This window comes from Pleuronectes platessa, chromosome 18 (assembly GCF_947347685.1).
Source record: "Pleuronectes platessa chromosome 18, fPlePla1.1, whole genome shotgun sequence".
In the NCBI taxonomy this organism is placed as follows: domain Eukaryota; kingdom Metazoa; phylum Chordata; class Actinopteri; order Pleuronectiformes; family Pleuronectidae; genus Pleuronectes; species Pleuronectes platessa.
The window spans coordinates 3,094,758-3,119,151 of NC_070643.1; the positions used below are offsets into that span (position 1 = coordinate 3,094,758).

The 24,394-nt window shown below is 39.8% G+C and overlaps 1 protein-coding gene across 1 annotated transcript in view; it reads right to left on the minus strand.

Annotated features, from left to right (window-relative positions):
- Nucleotides 1–1,308: 1,308 nt before the first annotated feature.
- eepd1 (endonuclease/exonuclease/phosphatase family domain containing 1) overlaps nucleotides 1,309–24,394 on the minus strand; it is a 30,250-nt gene continuing 7,164 nt past the window's right edge. Inside the window, exons 3-8 of the mRNA XM_053447191.1 lie at nucleotides 14,139–14,190; nucleotides 5,823–5,933; nucleotides 4,094–4,228; nucleotides 3,196–3,334; nucleotides 2,663–2,857; nucleotides 1,309–1,776 (exon numbers count right to left, since the gene is read on the minus strand). Of these exons, the coding sequence (XP_053303166.1) occupies nucleotides 1,586–1,776; nucleotides 2,663–2,857; nucleotides 3,196–3,334; nucleotides 4,094–4,228; nucleotides 5,823–5,933; nucleotides 14,139–14,190 (823 nt within the window). The 3' untranslated portion in view covers nucleotides 1,309–1,585. The remainder of the gene's footprint in view (nucleotides 1,777–2,662; nucleotides 2,858–3,195; nucleotides 3,335–4,093; nucleotides 4,229–5,822; nucleotides 5,934–14,138; nucleotides 14,191–24,394) is intronic.

Here is a 24,394-nt window from a genome sequence, read left to right on the forward strand (position 1 = left end):
ACCATTTCTAAAGATCTGCATGTTCCCTGGAGCACGGTGAACTCAATCAAATAAGAAAACACCAGGACTCGAGAGCAATCCAGTCCTTTTCAGTGTCCCACATCAGTGTGAAGTCTGTTATTAAAAAGAAGGTTTGTTGAAAAGATTGATTCACCAAACTGTTTAACCTACTTACTGTCACTTGGAGCTGAATCACTTGAACATGCACAGCAAAGGAGTGATTGAGTTTATGCCTGCAAATGCTGGCTATATATATATTAATCTAAAGCTTTTTTTTTGTATATATAAATGTAAATATAATAATTTTTTTTACAATTTGTTATTGGTTATTGAATGTATAGTGATGGGCACAAATGGCAAGCAAATCATCTGTTTACAATGAATTTTAGAAACAGATGATAATAAAATTATAGCAACTCCTTCCTAAACATTCAAGCTTTAGGACCATTTTTCTAGCTGCAGGCTGGTAGGACAAGTTTCACATTTAAAATAAAGGGGAAAAAAAGGAAAAGAAAAAACGAACTCTATCAAAAAGCAGCTTTAGAACTTGGGAAACAAGAGAGAAATGTTCAGTTGTGATTATTTACATTTTCAGCATCATGGCAGAATTTGGGCAGATGATGTTAAAAAAAACGCTTCAGTTACCCAGAAAATACAATTTGATTTATTTTTTGAAAGGGGTACAACATTTGAATGGCATAACTCATCTGATCCTTAAACATCTAAGAGTATTTCTTGTAGAAAAGAACTGAAGAATTGTGTCGTGATAATTGACTTAGTATTTGAAAGATGTCAGACCAGGGCTGAGTTTATTAAAAGGCATCAAATGTGACATGTAATCAGCCAATCTCACTTACTTGCTCTTAACCGGAGCTAAAGTATCTGTATTTTCCACATGTGTACAATGACCAACAAATACTGTATGATCTCAGATAGGCTCCCTCATTATAACATCACTTACAGTAGCAGTCTCTTCATGTTTAATTTCATACTTTTCTTAATTGGTGAAGACTGGTGTATATATAAAACAGCACGGATAAATCGTCATCGAAAGCATCACTGTGGTTGATGAGCAGTTGAGAGAAAAGCAGTGTCCTCTACCGTGTCACCTCATCACCAGCAAAGAGGAAGACGGCAGCTCCCATGTGCACAAACCGGCCTCAGGTACATCATTTAAGAGCAAAGCCTTCATGAGCTCTGCAGCCGAGACTTTATCCTCCTCTCCATTCACAGGCCTCTGATCAGTCCTTATGTATGGATACTGCACTTATTTGCATAAATGATTTATTATTCAGACACCGCAGGAGCATCTATCAATTTGTCTTTATTTCATTTACATATAGAAAATGGTTGGCACATTTCTTGAATTAGTACATTATTTTGTCTGAACATTTGTGTTGTTCTATGACTTACCAGTCACTATTGTACACTGATAAACGGAAACGCAAAAGGCAGTCTTGGCGCTTCTTCACGTTCATCAGGACCCTCTTTAATTCCATGTCACAACAAGACAGAGCAGGATCCAGACAGGACAAAGTCATTCTAATGTCATCCACCACATTCTCTAGTGTCACTGTGGATGATGTCACCGTTCATGTTTGGGCATAGTGTCTCTTCTGTCCACTTCCACCATACCAGGCCTGCTCAGCTCCTTAGGGGACACGTCTGCATAAAACTCAGCCACCACAGGGCAGTGATCTGACGCCACACCGCCCCATGACCAGTTATCCGGGATCCAGGGGTTGGTCAAGCCCTCCCGCACGACCATGCAGTGGCCTGTCGGAGGGAAACACAACATGCATGTGAGACTTCATGACAGCTCTAATATCATACTGACACAATGTACTGATGTGTTTACACTCTGAGGCTTGATCTGACAAAAACTGTTGCATTCTACATCCGACTATCATGAAACACAGGAAGAAAATCAGGAATCCTGCACTGAAAGGTAGTGGGAGACTTGGGTCTGACTTGATTTGAACCTCACTTAAAGTAAAATTCATTTGATCAAATCAGTTATGTAGGAAATGTTCACAGCTTCAGAAAAACAATCTGGTCAGTGGTCAGATACCTAAAAGAATTGAACTTGCCCCAAGGACTCAAGACTGGACCCGAATTTGTCTAAAATATCTTGGTATTGACTTTAAATCCTTTTAGTTTGAATTTGACATAAGAATTTAGTTTTCTTGTACTGGGAAAACTCAAGACTCAAGATTTTTCTCAACTGAATTGGACTTGTCTCAAATGGAAGAAGACTTAATTTGTACTAAGACTCTGTCATTAGGGTTAGACTAACCCTAACTCTAATAACTCTCCTTGAAGAACTGAATTATATTAAAACTGTTTCTACTGAAAGCAACACTCAGACACAGACTTTTCTCAAATGACTCAAATAACCTGGGACTTGACTTGAACTTGTTTACTATGAATCAGATTGAACTTGGTTGGCTCAGGACGGAAAGTGAATCAACGGGGGTTATCCCAAGCTCCAACTGTCTGCATGCCAAAGTTTCCTTGGGCAAGATACTGAACCCAAAACCCCAAAAAATGATTTGGGCTTTTCGAAAGGTACTTGGGAATTGAATTGGACCTGTTATGAGAACTTAACATTTCAAATCTTAAGCTTGACCACCATTTCAAAACACCCATAGTGTACACCTACCGGAACAGAGCTTCTTGAGGGAGCGGCTGACCCAGATGTTGTCCAGGCATTGGGTGCCCTGTGGTGAGCGGGTGCTGATGTTGGTGAACTGGGTGGATGGGATCAGAGCACAGAGTTTCTCTTTTCTCAGTATGTCCAGCTCTGAGCTCTGAGGGGGGGAGCTGAAATCTCCCAGCACCACCAACTCCTTCTCAGCTGCACAGAAAGAGATGGAGGGTAATGAATGGAATTCTCATCAATTACATTCATGCAGAGCTGGGAATATAGCTGTGACTCCCTCAATAGTAAAGTGGTTGGTCAATATTCTCTCCTCTGACTAATTCTCATTGATCATTGTCTTTGTTACAATTATACAGAGAAAAGAACTACACCAATAGCCTTCCTGGATGAATCAATTACTCTACACTTTGAGACTAAATTGATGTTAACTTATTTGAAGTTTAGTGTGTTCGGGGTCTGTGTGAATCCAGTGTGTGAGACGTGAGCTGTAAAGTCTGGAAACGCAGATCTTGGCTCTGATGTGACAGACTGACCTTTGAGTGTCTCCTGGATACTCGGCGAGAGGCGCTGACATTTTACTTCTTCTGTGTTGTGGTTCTTGCCGTTGGACTCTCCTGGTGAAGCTGTGGCCTGCATGTGCACGTTCACCACTGTCAGTTCGTATGAACCGACCTGATGGAAAAAAAACGTCATATGATCTGGTTAGACTTTATTAGCCTTTATTTGCCTTTCCGAACCCCCATTGGGCCCGGAGAGGCTTGGGTCTTGGAGAAACGAAACACCTCTAACTAATAATAACAATAATAATAACAGTAACAAAATCTGAGGTTGAACACTGTGAAATATGGTTTACAATTCCAGGGAAATGCAGCTCAGTTGCAGAGTCAAGATGATTTAATCAGGAATGAACTTCTCAAGTGCAGCTTCTCAGAATGTCCCCATGGAGCTGATTCAGATATTCAACCACCAGACAGTCTGAACATCTTCTTTTATTATATTACATATATGTGCTCAAATTCTTATTTAGATATGAAATGGAATGTGGAACAGTTCTATCATCAAACCATTCTTTATCTGTTCCCTTTAAAAAGATGATCCTGTTAGGAGGTTTTACCAGGAAATTTCCTTTCATTCCTGTTCATCCTTCAATTATTCAAATTAATTACATAATTATTCTTTATATATGATGTATTATTATGTCTTCCTCATGCTGTATGTTGAGGTCTGAGCCCTCATCCTCCACCCTAACTTATCTTGCCTATTGTTTAACATTGTATACAGTGTGTGTATGTGTAACCCATCTTTTAGTAAAACACTGTAAAAGAAAAAAAGCATTATTGCTTGCTAAAGCCCATATCTGCTTCGTATATTGGCATAAACGGTTAATCACAAAGTTTCAGTATTTTTTTCAGTCATGAAATCATTACTCACAATAAAGTGAGCCAAGTAGAGGAGAGGGTAGGTGTGATGCCCATTGCCATTGACAACAGGAGCGTCCAAGACAGAAGCGTCCTTCAGGTCAATACCGGACAAGCTGTCCCACAGAAAACCAGAGTAGCTCACTCCCTGTGAACAGAGGATCATGGGAACTGGAGTCAGTTATATATATTTTTAGATATTTTTGCTAACTTATGAAACAACCAGTCTCTACACCATTACTAACAAGGAGCTCATGACCAGTTTGTATACATAGTTCATTGTATCATCTATGTGGGCCCTCTCTAAGCTTATTGAATTGTAACAATTCATTTGTTATGTTCTAACTCATAAACTCATAAGGAGGCGACAGCCATCAAAAATGTGAATTGCTGTATATGACCCTCTAAATTACAGCTGAATTATGTCTGTCTATCACTACGTTATAGAGATGTGAATAAAGAACATTAACAAAAAGTAAAATGCAACTTAAATTGCGTGACCGTGGCTTGCTTGTTTTTTTTCCCTCAGTGCCACTGTCTGACTGCATGAGCCTCCAAGTCATTTTCATCATGTGTCATAGAGCCTTAGTCTTATACATAGAGATGTATTATAGACCAAAGGTCAGTTAATAAGGCTCAGTCACAGTTATATAATTGCAAAATGACCTGCTTGTTCAAAAGACAGTTTGGTAACTGGAGATTTTGTAGCACTTAACATGTATAACACAAAAATTATATTATAATGTAAATAAAAGTTAAGGTATGAATTCCCAGAAACTCTTCGAATACTAGGTAGAAATACATCGAAAGGGATTAATAGATAGATCAAAGGAATGGCAGTAAACTAAGACATCAAATTACAGAAAAAAAATATTATTTACACTGGGGTAGAAATACTGAGGACATTAAGTCCGTTCTGCCCTAAGGAGATTGTGATTGAGATACAATAATGAATATGACGTTTTTTGTTCGGCCAGTTTTAGTGACCATAGAAAAGTTTAGGAAGCAACCAGATGTGCATTTGACAAATCAATCAGTCACTTTTCATATTTGTTCATTTTTGTTAAAAACTAACCACAAAAAAGAATATAAGTATAAAGCTTACCTTGCCCAATTATATCACAAAATGGAAGTGAGTGATTCACCTCATTTCAGTTTTCCCTTTACATCACAGATTAGCGCCTACCACAGATAGATGTCCTCAACTATGCCTCAGACATCTGTCCAAAATATCAAATCATAAGCTCTTTCGAACACAAATCTCTACACAGATTTCGCTAAACTCATGTGATCACAGGACTATTGGTGCATGTATGGCTGCCTGGACGCAAAGCCACTCACTTCAACTCAAAGCCAAAGGTCCAATTTGTTCTGTTTCGTTTTGTTTCCCATGAAAGGACTGAAACTCCACTGTTTAGAACGTCAGCCTTGGACTATGGTTCCAGTTCTGCTCAGTTGAGGGGACTGGGAAATAGTACATGTGCCATCACACTAAGCACAACAAGGATGCAAAGAAAGACAAGGACTACTGCTGCTAGCTGCAGTTAGCGAGCTAGCTATCTAACAGCCAACAATGGCCTTAAGTTACAACTTTTAATGAAACAATCCGTATGAATAATCTGAAGAGTAGATTACATGCTATATTACGATTAGTTATAACTTTATTTATAGAACACTTTCCTTAAAAGGACATTTCAAATAAAGCTGCTTTGATGATTGATCCGTAACATTTGTTGACTCACCTTACTGGAGTATCCGGTGGGTTTTTCAGACACAACACTTTTCCAGAGCCCTCGTGGCCACTTCCACTTCCGTATGCTGGCCAGTGTACCTTGGTTTAATTCCACACAGAACTGCATGAGAACATAAAGAGAGAAATAACTGTCAGCACTACAATTCATCCTTTAAAAAACCTGCAAAACCTTCTCAGTCGAACCACAGTGTTTTCTTAAGTATAAAACACGAGTATTAGGGCCACTTTGAAAATAAAAATGATAGTTACAACTTTATCCTTGTAATATTAAAAGTGTCTTCTCAATTAAAACTTTATTTTGATAATATTTTGTAATATTTTTCTTGTAGGTCAGGTCAAAACTTTAAGTAAAATAATCAATTTTACATATCAACTAAAACTTTGAAATAAAAAACATAAAAAATACTGTGATTCCAGGCCCATGGAAAGTTTAATGTAGTTCTTCCAAATAAAGCTAGCCCTTCTAACATATGTTTATATATAGAGCTGTAGTCACACCTGACATGTGGTCTTTCATTCGTGTTTATTGAATGAATTCATTAATTCATAAAATGATTAGCTAAATCCCATATCTATTGCACCCATTGGAATTTAAGAGTTTCTTGGCTAAACACTGATGAGACGCTATATGGTCCTGTAGGTGCCAAGAAAATTGTAAGATGATATGAGAATCAGTGCACGATAAAAAGCTAAAGAAGAAAGAGAGAGATGCCTGAATAGTGGGGACATGGCTAAATCGAAGTGATCTAATGTTTAAATGTCAACACTGTTTTATCTCTGCCTTCGTTCATAATCAGTGCGAAATACATGACAAAGGGAAGTAAAGAGGGAGTAGTGTTTTTCATTTTAACTCTTCGGGGCACATTAACCACAGCAAAAACATGTTTAGCTCAACAGTCTAACTGCCACTGAAAAACAAAACGGAGTTCAATGAACTCAAATTGCCTCATGTCTCAGAGGAAATACAAGGCGCAAGAGGAAGCCTGTTATGTCAACATCACAGAGGGATCTCTAAACCAACAGAGGAATGATATTGTTACATGAGCAGGTAAATATGACTCAAGTTTTCTGTTTTTCCACAGAAGAAGATTCTCATAAAGGCTCAAGTTGCTGTTCATGCAGCAATGGCTCTAAATTTAAACTGAGAGGCTCCCTGTTGGACGCTGGGAGAGTGAGAGGAACCAAACCTATGAGCCGGCGTGCGCACACACACGCACACACACACACACACACACACACCAGTCTAAAAGGACACCAATTAATATTTAAAGTGAAAATATGCATTTAAATAATACCTTCTGCTGTAAAGCACAAGTCTTATTAAGTTTACATAAACCAGGAGGGACAGAATTTTACCTCCGCCAAGGCGCTCAAGTTTTCGTCTATAGGGATAACCACAAACCCCAGGGGAAGGATGCAGTTTGGGTCAATTTTGTTGGAGATCCGGATCAATGGGGCAGATAAAGGAACTTTTTTCGCTTTCTACCTTGTGAATTTGAGTCACTTTCTAAAGAAATATTACAGAGATCTTGATGACAACAATGCATAATTAGGGAGTTGCTCTCTATGAGCGTGTGTACTGAGGAGTAGCTTGATTGAATCATAGGGGGCTGTTGGCCCTTAGTGGAGGCATGTGCTCTACTGAGTGCCATTCTTGGCTGTGGCTGAGGGGTAGAGTGGTCGTCCTCCAACCTGAAGGTCGGCGGTTCGATCCCCGGTCTGAACCATCTGCATGCCGAAGTCTCCTTGGGCAAGATGCTGAACCCTGAATGGCCCCCCATAGAATAACAAAGTGCTGCGATTAGATGCACTGTATGAATGTGTGTGCGAATGGGTGAATGTAAAAACTGTACTGTAAAGTGCTTTGAGTGGTCATCTAGACTAGAAAAGCGCTATATAAATACAAAGCCAAAGCCATTCTGGTTCTTTATGCAAAACCCAACGACTCATGTTATACCACAATGGTCTGACAAGGCTCCAAAAGATTATTGTGATGTAACAGAACAGTAACCCCTTAAATGTTTAGTGCTGTTGAGGTCAGGTGATCATAGAGGAAACTAAATGAGAGTCAGGACTCCTTGATTTATTTGGTCTTAAAAGCAAAGGAAGGAGTACTAATTCCAGTATTAGTATTGTTTTTTAATCAAGTGCTGTGTGGATGTAAGTTGTGAATGGCAGGAGGGGCCCCCAGGACAAAAATAGCAAGTTGCCTCGAGTTCCCATCAAGCATTGTTTACAGGACAAACTATAAATAGTAACTTTATTATTTTTCCAGACACTCAAAAAAAAAAAAGTCTGGCAAATGTCAACCTGAGAACCAAAGAAAAAAACTCCTCCCATCAAATGAATAACTGAATAAGTGTACAAAAATATTTGTTTACGGTCTTAAATTGTGAATAAGAACAAACCATACATTTCATTTAACCATGCTGCTGACAAAGGAATGTGAAACTACACAACTACAAGTTATTCATCAGGCGAATTAGTGCTCAATCACATCGCACTGTCACTGTAATTATCACACTGTGTCAATGTTAACTTTAAGTAAGACCTGAAGCTGGGTCGTTGTGGCCACTTACGTTGGTTAGACAGTTGTTTTGATACCGTTGTAATATTATATTTGACATCGTTTCAGCAATGCTGGTTAACTTTGGCTGGGGTGAGTTATCTGCACATGCTGTAAATAATATGTAGCCTTGCATCAATGTGAAACAAAATAAATCGAGAAAACATTTCTCAATCAACTGTTAACAACATACGTTAACAGTTCTCTTGTTTAGCTGATAAAACAATGTTACCTTATTTGTATTTGATAACATTTTACAATGACTTTCTCCCTTAACTCGCTCTTAGTTTTTTTTTTATCTTCCTTTGGCCGGCCTTCGTCCAGACAATATTATGGAATAGTTAAATATTGTGTTAGCCATTTTTTAACAGCACGAAGCAGTTAACTAATGTGAAGATGAATGGATTGGAAAGATACAGCAGGTTTGTGAACAATACCTGGGATTTTGTATTACACAGTTAACAAGACTCGGTTTGGCTGAACTGCGTTTGGTTCATGCGTGAATTTGAGGACATTTAAAAAAAAACAGTTTTGTAACTCTGACTACTCCCTATGGAGAGTCCTGCCTGACCTTGTGCTCATTGGCAGTACTGGCTGCTCTCTTCTGTGGAAAGTAGCAAAGGTCAGAAAAGTCCGAAAAATCTAGTGACAAAGTTGGCAGCGCCGATGACGAAACAAAAACTATAGGCGTAAAAGCATAGCTAAAGGACCAGCGACCAATGAGCACTCCCAGACAGTAGAGTTTCTAAGGTTGGACTCACTTTTGCTGCCAGGCCAAAAAAATAAGAGTTATTCCACCTGATGCAGCGGGGTAGATATCGTAACTTTCAATCTTTTGTTGAATTAAGTAAAAAAAAAAATGGACCCATCATGCAACTCAATAGCATATATGGTCAGGCCCTGCCTGGTAAACAGCTTACTGTCAAACTCCACACCGACAGTTCATAGCACAGGCTTTGTATGAAAAAAAGTGTTGTCTCCTTTAAGTGTTTGTGATCTTCTACATAGCAGAACAATGGTGAGGAGGGTTGACATCCTCTGACTGCTGATTACCATTCATTCTAGTAATCAGCTAATTAAATACTTGGCAGTGACGACTTCAAACTGTATTGTTGCGGCTTTTCCTGTCCCTGGTCTGGCCCCGGTGTCACAGTGGGACTCGACCAGGTGACTCCTCCAGGTCTGAGCTCACTGCCAGGACCTTAACTACGTGATGTACCTGCACTTTGGTCGTCACAGGCTGAAGTATGAGTCCCTTTTGTGTTTAGATCGAATGATAATTCATCCGTTTATGTGAATGGCCCTTTGGTCCCTGGGGACTGTGATAGAAGGTATATCATGTTGGGGTTTCTAAGCTCCTGGCAGTGTGAAATTGCTTCATTATGAATATTATTACTTACTCAGCAAACGGACAGCGAAAGCAGAATACAGATCACCCTGCTTTTAGTGCCATATAGCTCACTATAACCTCTGATGACATTTTTACATTGTAGCACTTCACTGATAATGAGTGTTATCGAGATCTGTGTTGCTCTTATTAAAATGTAATAGGTGTGTGTTTCAGGGTTATAAAAACTAAAGTTATCATTTAATAAAATGTTCTCCTATAGAGCAAATTGGCACATTTTACAGTTAACTCAGGTCCTGCATTATCGCCTGATCGTGTGATTTTGTCTTACAGAGGGGCCCTGAGTCAAACTCTAGTTCTAACATATTGTGTTTTTTACTTTTGTTACTCAATAGAATTGCCTAAAACAAACTGACTGAAAAAATTAGCTGCTCTTGAATTTAACTGTGTAACATTACATTGAGTCAAATTAAATCAATTTTCATAGCTTTGGTTTATAAGTTGTTATGGCAGACTAAATGTTCTCTCTGAGGACCCCACAACAGGTTTACTTAAGGATATCAGATACCTCACTTCAAGATCAAAAGTCAATAAGAAATACAAAATCTAGTAGGCACACAGCATCACTAGCATTCATTTTGAGTTGTGTTTCAATCCACCTGTTGAATTACCGACCAACCATCACCCTCTTTTAGCTCTGGTTTGGTCTCCACAACCTCCTGGAAAAAAAAAAACATCTGGCTATTCGGCTGCTAAATGCTCCACTAACTTCACTAGCTAGTTGGTTGGCCTTCTTGAGCTTGTTTCACTGGTAACAGCTGCCTGCTGCTGCTGGGAACAGCACATGGAGGAAGTTATGGACTGGAGCACAATGAGCTGATTGAAACAAAGTCACATCACGATTCACTGTTTGTCACTACAAGCTACATTATTTATGTTGAAAAAAAATTGCCACCACTTTAAACTAACTTATTAGTTGTTTCATTTGCTTTAATAGAAACAACTCTACTCTGAATAGTATTCTGTAATTGAGGCTGCAGCCTCTAGGAACCACTCACAGGACTTGCTGAAATGCGAATATGATGTTTTGCATAAATATATTTTGGGATTATTCTATATAAGGTTATATGTTTGTCTTTGTCATATCTCTATTGAAAAATAAATGTGAATCTCAAAAGGCTGATTGGAACAAAAGAAATTCAGTGGTGTCAGTGAGGTCTCTTTCACTTCCTGCAGGTAAAAAACAGCCTCAGTCGCTTAATATGAAACACAAGCAAAACCAACAATACATAGAAGAAAAAAACTGAACAGCCTTTTCAGAGCATGATGGTAAATAAAGAAATTAAGGGGGTAATCGGAGCTGACCTCACTGAACTGAGGAGTGCCAGAAAACTGTGGCTTCATGTGTGTGCCATTATGCTTGTGTGTTATTACAGTTTACTTTCAGAAAGTCTTATTGAAAGTTCCCTGTTAGACGTCTGACAGTATGACCGATAACGGTGTTGAAACGTAACCACAGACAGAGGGTTCCTAAGTGACAGGGGACAACACAACAGTCTAAACACAGCACACACTCTGTGTGTGACTAATCATGACACATGTCCATAGCAGACACGGCTTCCACATTTACAGTGAAACGCTGTTTATTAGCTTGGATACCGATTTAACACATCCTCTTTTCAGTGTGATGTCAATGGGAACTGAGACCTGATATGGGACAGAGGAGTGATGGTGTCGAGTTCAGTAATAGATTTATATACAATGATTCCCAAAAGTCCTGCACGGCCAAATAGGCAAATACTGATTAAAGTCCATCTGGTCATTTAAATAAGCCTCTTTCCCATTTCCCTATTGAGCTGTCCTGTCAATAAAGGTGAGAGGCCCCTCCCAAAAGACTAATAATAATAATAATTCTGATCAGTGTGTTCTATGAATGAGCAGACTAGTGGCTTTATAATGCAAAATAGGCACCAAAATATGCTTTCATAGTCAAATGTTTCCTCTGGGGGCTGGGCCCTCGGACCAGTCCTGGATATACATTCATACTGGAAGTGATATCATAATAATCTCAGGATATTACATTTCAGTGCCAGCAAATGCTTTATTTCTAGAGATTTACATGAAATAGAATATCAATAAAGTCTGTTACCCAGATTTACAGATACTATTTATAGGTCCGGGTTACCCAGCATGCATTGTGATGGCACAGAGCGTAAAAGGAAGTTGTGAAGGAAGAAGCTATAACACTAACACTACAGCAATGAAAGCTGTTTAATAAGTTTTATTTGAGCTTTGTCATTTTAAGTCCCCTGGGGCAACAATGAATCTTCTGAGTGTTGAACATGGGGAAACAAAAGCAAAAAATAAATATATAATGTAAAGAGTGAAAGAACTCAGAGAGAAACCAAACATTCCCTCTGTAAGAAAACCCTGCGGTAGTGTAGATGAAAAGAGACATACGACATGAGAAAACTGCCAGTAAGTCAGTGTGGGCGGCTGGCTGAGTGAATACACTGCAATGTGGGCTACCATTTCCACGTCCAGAGGTAACTCATCCTCCCACCACCTCCCTCTCTCTGTCCAAGATTCTCTGCTGCTGACCTACTTCTCTCTCCATGGAGCTCTAGTTTCTCTGCCAAGGATCCCCCTGGTATCCAAAACCTAAAGTGACCTTACAAATGTGAAAACGTGTGTTTGTGTGTGTGTGTGTGTGTGTGGGCTGAGCGGTCCCTCGGAACGCTGCTCAGAGCGGCATGTCGAACTCTGACATTTGATGCACCAACCTCTGTGCATTAACGCTCATTATGACCGAGCGATGTCTGACAGTGCAGCACGCATATTTCAGTCTATGCTCCTACTTTTTTCCCTCACAACACAAATGCAGACATGAAATGTGTATGAAGGGACCACAGACAAACCAACATGGAGGAGAGGGAACGAGACACAGTACAGGGGATGGATTCCAACAAGCTGAGACAAAAAAGAGGGGCTCCTTCTGTAATATTGACAAGATTGTGGTTTGAAAAATCTGACACGAGCCAAAAAACTGTCCCTAAAAAAATCCCTTTGCAAATCATGCAACAGATTGCATGATTTGTGTGCAAGACTAGAGATGATCATCTGCAAGACTAGAGTTATGTAACTTTTCCACACTTTTCTAATTCTACATATAAACAGCTATTAAATGCCTTCTCTTCTTAAATTGCTCAGCACATTAAATCCCCAGGCAGTTACTGCATCAATTATCTACCCAAGATGCACATTCTAGCTATTAATAACTTCAACTCCAAGGTCCTGGGTCGCAGTATATTCAGCTCATGAAAAAGAGGCAGGATGTAAAGTATCTCTCATCACAGCAAACTCTCCTCATATTTTCGTCTGTGTCTCGTACGTGTGGCACAGCTTTTTCATCCAGAGAAAGTCTGCATGAGCTCCGGAGGGCTCTCAGTTGGACATTAGTGTCCACAAATGCACCTCCTCAGGAGAAACTGCTGAGGATCTCGAGTTCAGTGCCTGTCTGAAAGCAGCTAATGGGTTTTTTGTTAAACCCATACAAACTGTTAGCATAGCTTTAAGAATATCAATTTGTGGTTCAAAGAGGGATTACGTGCTGGTCTTAATACCTATAGAGTATAGAAAAGAAGCTGTGCTGAAAGAGAAACAACATCTTTACTCAGCTATATCGTTTTTGTTTGAGAACCAGTTAAACAAATAAAATAACATACATTAATGGGTGACGTATAGATGTGGGGGGGAAATGTCAGACTAGCTGTGTCTTCTTGTCATTACACTGGTGCAAATAACTGAGTGATCCGCTTTAACGCAGTGAACTAGAAGACAGATGAGCACAAATGTTCTCTGCTGTGGAAAAAGTCGTAAAAAGCTTTCACTTCCGACAAGATTTACTGTTTAATTGTCTTCTGCAAATCTGTCTGTTAAGGCAAAATGTGCCGGCATCTTTTTATGTTGTCTTATTTCCTCTTTATGTAGAAAAATTATCCAGAATCAAAGTAGAATCCAGTGTATCCTGATTCCTAACACTGCTGAAACTGATACCCTCCCCGTAGCAACCACAGTCATATTTATAGTAATGAAAGCACAGGAGAGCACCAACACAGGTCAAACCCAAATATGGGTCCGGAAATAGTGAACACTCGGGAGACGGAGACACACACACAGAGCGGGTGGAAGGAGAGAGGGAACATTTGAATAAAACAGCGACACATTAAACAAATGGGAAACACTGAGCGCGCGTTTGTCAGGACGTTTCCCTGAGCGGTGAGTCATCTCGTTTACAATGATGCAAAACAGAGCTGGCACCAGCATCTACAGTAACAGCCCTCCCAGTGTGACCCAGTCAGAGAACAGTGGGGTGCAAAGTTCTGCTTTACCTTATCAAGAGCCTCCCTCTCCAGAAGGTCCTGCACGGCCAGTAACTTGATGCTGGAAGCAGAGAGAGAGAGAGAGGACAGCTTTTACATTCACATTCAGTATTTTAATTGATGACTGTATATTAAATTATACATTTATTGTTTGTAAAAGAAAATGTTGTGGGATAATTGAGTGCATTGCTGATCTCCCAAATATCTTCTAAAGCCGGAGATATACTTGCTGTTTAACAAGTGTTTGCGTAGACAACCGGCTGCATCGTGAACGCAGCTGCTCACATACTTGCCGATGTACTACGTGTAAACTAGTGAGTCTGTCAGTTGACAAAATGACACAAAATCTACTGGATGGATTATCAGGACATTTGGTGTGAGGATATGGTATGGATTAGCAAAGAACACAATATATTTGGGGGCAGATTAGGGAATTTCTTTTCACTTTCTTTAACATTGTGAGAATAAGTTATATGATCTGCTCCAGATTTTGATCCCTGATTCTCTTCTCCTGGTGCGGGGCTGCATATGTTCAGGCTACACCTGACACAAGGTTGTTTTGTTGCTTGTAAATTCAACTTTTAAAGAAGAAAGAAAAAATATTGCTATATTCATTACCTTTTAACCTGATACCTTTAAACCAAGAGATGATAGCAGAAAAAGAATCACATCAAAATGAACTCATAGAACTGAAGGAAGAAATGTCTCAGAGCCACCCATGCTGTTTGATTCACGTGGTTTTCAGGAAATGCAGAGGTAACCACTGCTTTAGCACCAAAGATGGAGGCGAGAAACACTGGTGGTCATTTCCTCTCCTACTTCTCCTGGTACTCAGCCAAGCAGATCTGGCTACTTTGGTATTATTTGATTTGGAGATTGCTCTGACGGAGAGTTCTGCCTTGTGCAATGGCGGCAAATAGAATTTACTCAGTGGTGGTCACAGCAATGGAATCTTACACATTTAACGTTAAGTCTGTACAGGAACTTCCCAGTAACTGCCTGTACAGACTTAACAAAGACCAGTTTTCACAGGAACTACTTTCAGTCAAATGCCTCTTTAGGGAAATGGTCAAGGTCACTGGCAGCTCATTTGTACAAGTAATATGAAGGTTTTTATGTAGGACACGTTTGGCCTCCTGAAATTAAACAGGCTGGAAATGCTGGAAACTGTGTTTAACATAATGTTGCACTGGTTTTATTTGATCACCATGTTTTGCGCACAGTGATGAAACACCAGATATTGAGTGGTACTGTCCAAACTACATCCTCACAACCATAAACAGCACCGCAGGGCAAATTCTGTGTTTTTCCAACTGGCAGAGAGCAGAGGAAATCTGACTAACTCTGACCGAGGGAGTTTGGACTGCTGTCCTGTACTGCACCACGAAGGAGGCGGATTTACAGCCCAATAAACATTTATCTGTTTAGTTTTCAAATGATTTTCCAGACCAACAGTCAGCACAATAAAAAGCAATGAATTTCTCAGAGGCACCGGCGCCTTTCCTGCTGCCAGCTGGCTCTGAAGAGGAACCGGTTCACGATGTGATTTGTGACATAAGTGAGGAAAGAATTACTGTAAACTATTTTGTCTTTTACAAATGCCCTATGAAGAGTCAAATAATCAAAAACTAAAATTATATTTCCTCCAGAGCTCGATCTGAGCTATTACACAGAAAAACGAAAAGCACCCCCTCAGTTCAGGCTGCAGAAGCATATGATAATCTGATTCACTGTGGTGCAACACATTGAAATCAAGTTGATGGCGATGCTTTGGCCTCATTCACCCATAACCTACTAATACCAAATCAGCCAAACAGAAAATCACATTGCATAATGGTCTTTTCTGTTAGTGAAGTGCTGCTGCTGCTGCTGCTGCTGCTGCTGCTGCTGCTGCTGCTGCGGGGTATTACAGGACCTGCATTCACCGAGCTGAGTGCAGGAGCTCCAATGCGGCTCAGTGACAGCACCAGCAACATGTGCAATGTAATCAGTCAGCACTTGTGAAGGAGAATGCGAGCGAGTTACAACACAAATCCTCCACATGGCTGCACACGTCACACTGTTAAGGCTGCGGAGCTGCAAAGGGCAAATACAATCATGAGGAGACTTTTTTCTGCACTTGTGCCTGAGCTATATGTAACATTCAGGTCATATAGGAAAGGACAGACAGGCTACGTCCACACTAATATGTTTTAGTTTTAAAACACATCCCTTTTGCTACATTTATAATATATTAGTACATTTTAAAATAATAACATTAATCAACTTTATTGTATAGCCCTTTTCAATGCAGTTCAAAGTGCTTAACATACAATATATATTAAAAAAAAACATTTAAAAATGTAATTTAAAATAAAAAGAGAACTGATTTTAGAGGAACATAAGAACATGACATTCAACAAGACATTTTAAAGAAAAGGTAAAATATAATGAAGAAAAATGTATATGTAAATATATTTTTTTTACTATATATATATATTTTATAAAAAACAAATATGCGCAGGAGTTTAAGCAGGTGCAAGTTCAAATTAAAGACTGAAGCTAAGAGATGTTTACGTTTTCTTATAAAGATGTTTACTGCTTCCCTGATATCTAGCGGAAGTCTGTTCCACCACTTTAGAGCGTCATTAAAAAAAAGTAACCAGTGCAGAGCAGCTAGAACTGGACTTATGTGTTCTCTCCTCTTGGTTTTGGTTCTCAATATTGTTTGCTTTAGGACGCCTGTATTAAATGTATTACAGTAATCCAGTCGGCTAGAAATTTAGGCATGGATCAGCTTTTCAGCATCTGTCTTATTTATTAAAGGCCGAACCTTTGCTATGTTTCTAAAGTTGAGAAATTGGGTTTTGGTCACCTTATTAATGTGGGCTTTGAAAACTCGAATCTGAGTCTAAGATAAAACCTAGACTTAGAGTAACACTTATGCTTGACGTCCACACTGCACTGGAGTTTTCAAGCCCCTAAAACACCAACTTTTGGAAACGCTGTGGGCCCAGTTTTAGTTTGTAGATGTTATCAGTCCCAATGTTCCCTCACACTCCTCAGGTCAACCTTTACCGTGAGAAAATGTACTGTACCAGCCTTGATTACCCGTATGGAGAATGCAACATGGGCAAAGAATTACAAGTGTTGCTGGTCTTTGCTAGCAGCTGTTGTGCTTTTAAATTATAATATTCAAGTTATCTGCAACAAATCCTTGGGAATGTGTAGGTCCAGTGTATGACGAAGGTCATGTGATATGCTTTATCTGGCATTATTCCTGATACACCTTCATATTTCAGTTTATACGCCAATAGACCACAATATACACAATGCACAACATGGTGTCACAACTCAGGACAGGATGTCATAGGCTGTAAATCATGAAACTCGGGAACAGGACATTGGAGATGTCAACACGGATCACCTTGTTACAACAGTAATTGTGTAATAAGATGCAACAGAAGACTGTAGGTGCCAAAGTTTTGATGCATATAAACACCCACCAGGATGTGTTGCTCTTCAGATGTCTGTAGCAAGGCCCAGTGTGGTTAACTCACATCAGAGCTTGATTGACAGTTTTAAGAAGCTAAAACACATCTGTTTAAACGACTAAGTTAAAGTTATGTGCTAATGGACAGTTTTTATAAAGATTTATATATTTATATCTTAGCAGTCTTAACAGCAACTCATAGCTCTTTACAGTACAAGTCACATTCACACATTCAAAAGGGGTTTTCTGTACACAGCACTTTTTGGGGTTTCAATATCTTTCAGTATGTTGCCCAAGGACAACTCAGAATTCAGACTGGAGGAGCAGGGGATCGAAAACCACTGACCTACTGGTTAGTGGACGACTCTCTATCCACAGTCTCCCTCAAAGAGGAGAGGGTCATACACTTGATATCCAACCACACTGATGCAAACAGTGAAGTGTACTAATACCCTCTTCTTCAGCTGATGTATTATTAGTGTATGTTCACAAAAACTAGTAAGGATTGCTTGGTGTAATTAAGAAAGAAGTGAGCTTTCTACAGCCACATTTTTGACTAGTGCCAGGTTTGTAAATCTGAGTCCTTGAAACAAAAAAGCCCCCCGAACAATGTGACTGGAATTAGAATCAGAGCAGCTGCTGATGCATATTCAACACACCGCCACCAGCACAGCGGGTGATAAATGCAGACCTGAAAGTAGATCTAGATGTGTGGAGATCGAGATATGCTCCTAATGCTTAATGTCATGTGTAAATGTATTTTTAAAAGCAACAACTTTGAAGAAGTCATGGATTTCAATGAGTTAGCATTTGTTAGAGATGTTGGTTCTTATTCAGAACAGATGTGCTTTGTAAACTACTTTTCTGTCTATATTTTCCAGTTAAATAAACAACACATGTTTGATAAAATCACTAGTGAGGATATTTAGATATAGGATTTTTGGCATCTACTTTTAGGACACAACTGATTGATTGATTATGACCAACAATTAATGAGAAACAAACAACAACTTTAATGAAGAGTGTACAAGTCTTGCTTCAGGGAAATTAGATGATTAAAGGTACCTGGTGACATATCTGTCCAGTAGTGGCACTATAGAGCAACGATCTTACAGATTGGTCCCCATTTGGTTGCTCACACATGTGGATACACATGTGCACATGTAAACACGTGGATCCAAATGTGCACATGTGAGCATGTGAGTGATGGTTTCTACACATTCCTGCTGTCAGCTTTATGCTGCTCCACTGATGGACTGTTAGTGGTGGTATAACAATTATGTATGTGAACTTAACAAGGCAGCTTTATTTCATTGGTCATTGTTAGCTTACTCATCTGTATTACTTATTTCATATCTGTATTACCTATTTCATTCATTCAGTCGGTCTACCCAGTAGTAGTACACTTTATTATAGTTAAAAAATGTATATATTTAGGTGTATATTTTATTTTAAAACTTGGTTTTATTTTATTTTATATATTTGCTGGATGGAATTGTTGCACACATGATAAATAAAGTCTTGAATCTTGTCAACTTTAACTATGTGTAAGTGTGAGTTTTATTTTTGTTAAAAATAACCTTAACCTTAGCTGTATACTGTCACTGACACAACCGATGCCACTTTGACAAGTGTTGGGAGCTCATGTGCCAGGGTCAGAGCGTATGTGACGCTCCCGTTAGCAGAGGTGTGTTCCTGAACGTGGTCAGACAAGGGGGAACCCACGAATCTTTTATTATATTTTAAGGAAAAGGATTTTAAGGATCTGCTGATAACATCTTGGACTTGATTGCACAAGGCACCTTCAGACGTTTTGTAGAGTCCATCGCTCTTTCAACTGGCCCTTCTGGTGGCAGGTGAAACACCATCAGCTTATTATAGGGGGGGGGGGGGGGGGGGTCATGATCACAATGTTTTGAATCGGCAGTTTATGTTTAGACTAGATTAACCACAGTATTAACTACAGACACAGCAAAGACTAATCCAGGCTAAAACAAGAAGCCTGAAAATGGATCAGAAACTCTTTAGATAACAATACAATAGAGACTCTATCGAGACAAATGGAGCTAGTCAATCATTAATCCTTATTGCAGTTTTCCTGCAAATCGATCTTTTCCTTCCCCATTCAGCTGAATAGCCTGACTTTCTGTACTTAACACTGAGCTAGTGAGATCACAACACTGTCGCCTTTGTGATCAGCAACTCACTCAGATCCTGTTATCAGAACACACAGGCCTACACTCACAGAGACAACAGCCCTCTCCTGTAGGTGTGATCTCTATGCATAGTGAAAGAAACTGTTAAAATCCCCTGTTTCCACTGGCAGGGATTCAATCCAAGCTCACATTGAGATGACCAGAGGTTCAGCCACATCAGCCGGACACGCCGGATAATGCTGAGACAGTGATGCAGCGTGTGCTTTGATTGTAACTTTCATCCCTTCAGGAGGTCAGAGTGTGCTGTGTCTGCAGGAGATAATCCAGACCCAAGTAATTCTTAGAGGAAATTAAAATAAGACAGACACGCACAAACGCTAACAATGATTAAAGAGAGACTTCATGACATCCAGCCTAATCTGTGAGTGTCACTATGACAACACAAACCGTCGCTATGCAAACAGAAACGCGGTGTGATGAGAATAAACCACGAGTGACTGATTCAACGTTGTCGGGCTGGGGGAAATCTAAGAGCAGGGCACCAGGTTGCGTAACAAGCAGCAGCAGCAGGGAGGTGACCTTGAACATGAAAGAACAGCTCGGAGGATTTTCTGCCACTGAACGAGGAAAGGGCCTGAGGCGGCAGTTCACCACTTCAACACACTTTTAAACGGCCCACTGTGTGACAGGGGTGCTGACAGTGATGATAAATTAGTTTCTGTTTTGAGGGGGTTTCACTTCAGATCACTGTACATCCTCATGTTTGAACTTCAGCTAAAAGACTAATCAATTCTGCTATTGGCCTCTCCTTCCCAGTTCCTCTTATGAATCACCAACAGGTAATGATTTAAAAAGTAAATACGCTTTGTGAGGCTGTTATTTTCATTCAAAAACACATTGTGCAGACATGTAATAAAAAATATTTGCAATAACTTTAGCAGAGTTTACAGGAGAAGGTTTTTACGCATTTACAAATGCCTGTTTGGAATGGACTGTCTGGCAGAGTTACTTTAGAGTTATACCTTGTCATTAGTGAGTACTCCTAATACAGACCCAAAATAGAACCTGTCAATTTGTATTTTTGACATATTCATGTTTGTGTGCTGGACATGGTGCAGACACAGTCCATGTGTAGAGTGAAGATTTTCTTCATCCTACCTGGTTTATCAGCAAAACAGTTTTCAAAGTCAATGTATTTCATTAAATAAAACAGAATCTTCTTTATCAAGTTTGTGGTTCATAAATAAGTTTGAATGATTTACTGACCTGCTGTTATTTTTTCAGCAGAAAGAAACTTTTCAAAATAAAAGCTCTGTAATTCAGCTCGATATTAAGTTTTGCGACAAACAAAGCGAGAATTGTGCTTATAATTTTAAGAATAAATTGCATTTAAAAACACGATTAGGGCAAGTTGAGTCACACTTAGGGATTTATCTCCACAGAGTAGTTGCGCCTTTACATTGCATCCATAATTCATGCTAACATCGAACATCAACCATGTTTTATGAGTGTTTGGAACTTACTGAGTATACAGGAATGTAGATCTTATCGACATTTGGATACAACCTCATCACCACAGAGACGGACTGATGTCTGTGAAAATCCAAAGCAGCTGGCTAGAATATATTTAGAGCCTTGTTTTATACTCAAAACATGTTTTTAAGATTTACCCCTCAAATGAAGTCCTCCATTTAGCTATCTCTGTAATCTTATTATTATATCAATCCGTATTTCCCCTCATTCGATGCCTCTTAAGTAATGTATCTTTTGTTTCATCCCTTTGATTAAAAGGGAGTTGCACTATTCAACGTGGTGAGGCAATAAGTCTCTTTGATCGGCTGCTCGCTGTTAAAGTGCTACTGCAGGAGACAAACAAGCGCACATCAGCTTTGTCTGGCTGAAGAAACTGGGAACACTGTACTGGCTCAAGAGGCAGAGTCGCTGTGCAGCACCCTAATTTACCCACTGAAATGTGCTGTGTCAGTGGAAATTTCCACATGAGCACCCAACACCCTGCGTTAACTCAGCACAGACCTCCCGTCCTCGTGACTTCAGCACCCCCGCTGGTCTCACCCTCTTTATGTGTCCCTGGACTGTAACAGACAGGCCCAGTTCACTCACATCAGGATGAAAGTATAAATATTCAGCCGGCTTCTGCGTGTGTTGCGGATATTGTTGTTATGTCAGAGTGTGAAGGGATTAAAGGAGTGTGTGACGCTTCTGCCATACTCTGCGCCTGGATTATATGTCTAATAATCCAGGCCTGCTGTGCAGACCCATAGATGCTGGGTACATCCGCTCTACAGCTGGACTAGGCGACAGTCGACAGGCAGATTTATAGGCATAGATCTTACAGTCTCACTTACAGAACCGAGGAGGGACACCGCTCTTTTTGTATCATGTTATCAGAGACTGAAAGGTGCTCTGTGTAGAGCTGTTTGCACTGTGCTATCTTAAAATGAGCTGCTCCCTTATTGTGATTACTGTAAACAAATGAGAACAAGGTTAATGAATAGCAGGGATTGCCGCTGTGCCAGCAACTTCGTCAGAGCTTGTTATTGTAAAAGTTAATGAGATAAACCCATAGTGACGTAAGAAGATCAATACCAAATCATCTGTTAAATGTAGAGTCAGCCTAGTTTGGCATAAAGGCCATAAACAGGAGGAAGCAGCCTTCCTCTCTCTGAAGCTTATTTGTTTAATCCACACAGAAAGAGCCAACAACTCATAAAAATGCTATTGAGACATAATTCATTGTTCGAGCGAAGAAATCGATTAGAGTACAGGACGAGGAAGCTGCAAACAATGAGATGTGCATTTGTGCAGACAGAGTATAGATGTGAACAGTATGACACATATCAAAACAAGAGTGTGTGTGTGTGTGTGTGTGTGTGTGTGTGTGTGTGTGTGTGTGTGTGTGTGTGTTTGCGTCTGTGTGTGTGCGTGTGCGTGCGTACTGTGTACAAGTTTATTATGTCCAGGGCATGTTGTGTTTCATTTCTGCAGCCACTCCTAGACTCCATCCTTTATGGCTTCATGGTGCAGTAAAAAGCCAAATGCTGTCCGTGTTAGAAAAAAAAGGAAAGGCTGAGTGTTCAACTGATTTTTCCATTACAGCTTTGTGATTCTGAACAGAATATATTTAATTAGAATCAAATTAAAATTTTGCCTTGGACTTTTGTGTGAAGAACTTTGTAACCTCGTTTAGATAAGTGTTATAAAAATAAAGTTATTATTATTATTATAATTATTATGAAACTCCAAGAAGCCAGTTCAGGTCACTTCTAGTCCAGCCACATCAAATTCAATGACAATTACTGTGGTTATTGATAAAGAATAAAATACCTTTGAGCTGAGAGGTCGGCAGGTAGAGTGTTATACTGACAAGCTAAGTATAGCTATATAGCCTGAAAACTGGGTGTACTGGGCAGCTGTGGCATGGGAGATAGTAAAAAGTTAGTGGTTCGATCCCTGGCTCCTACAGCCTGCATTACAAAGTCATCTTGGGCAAGATACTGAGCCCCAAATTGCCCCAGATGGCTGTGCTGTCAGCGTATGAAAGGTGCGTTATAGAAGAAAGCCCAGCATACTGTATGTTAGTGCTGTGTGGAAAGGTGACTGCTTGTACTGTAAAGCACTTTGAGTGGTCGACGAGACAAGAAAAGCTTTATAGCAACTGGTAAATTCACCAATTACTTTTCACCCACAAGACCTGATGTCTCAATGGACAACAAGGAGACCTTATCAGAGACGCTAATCTTGACGTTATGTCTGGCTGTTAATCAGTGTGAACATTTGAATATGATACAGTGCTGACATTAAGTGTTGTATGCAAATATGTTTAGAAGGAAAGTGATTGGGTGTTTCTTCGGCGGTTCTTCATCTCTGTAGATGAGAGCCGGCGGCGCTCAAGCTGATTAATTCACAGATATTTCATCTGAACTTCAGCTCCAGTCTGTGAGACTATGTGCAAAAGGGGAATTACAGATTCTGAGAACAGACAGCAAATGCAAGGGAGAATTAAATAGGAAATCATTCTGAATATGAATAGTATCAAATGCTCTTTGTGACTGCAGCCATTCAGACTCTCATGCTTTTATAAGCTTGAAGTCCCTGCAAAGTAATGAATGACAAGCTAAAAAAGGAGCAGACACAGATCTGATTAGATGGTGCTATGATAAGCAGGATGTCCCTCAAAGACCAGGAATATCATTATCATATAAGAGGCTTTACTGGCTGCACAGTAAACACAGCAGGCTGTAGCATCATCTGTTAGCCGACATGAAGGAGAGGTGGGGATATGAAATGAGACAGGCTGAACAGTGACTGGGTTTTAAACGTTTTCTCCTCCACGTTTCACCTGGACGTCATTCTAAGCAAATAAAACCCCACAAAAGAGGCAATCCAGGATGAGTGACTGCTTTGGCTAAATACACAAGCTGAGGATTAAGATCTGTTTGTATTGCGTCTCCTTCCTTTCACTCTGTGTCTTTTTAATAAAATACAGTTTGGCTTTTCGTAGGAACGATCCACACTGCCTGCAAAGTCAGCAGACCGTCGCCTACTATGAGCAACCCTGTCAGTAAGGTCAGAGGTCAACCACAGACACCACACCGCTGAAGGAAAACCCTGGCGAC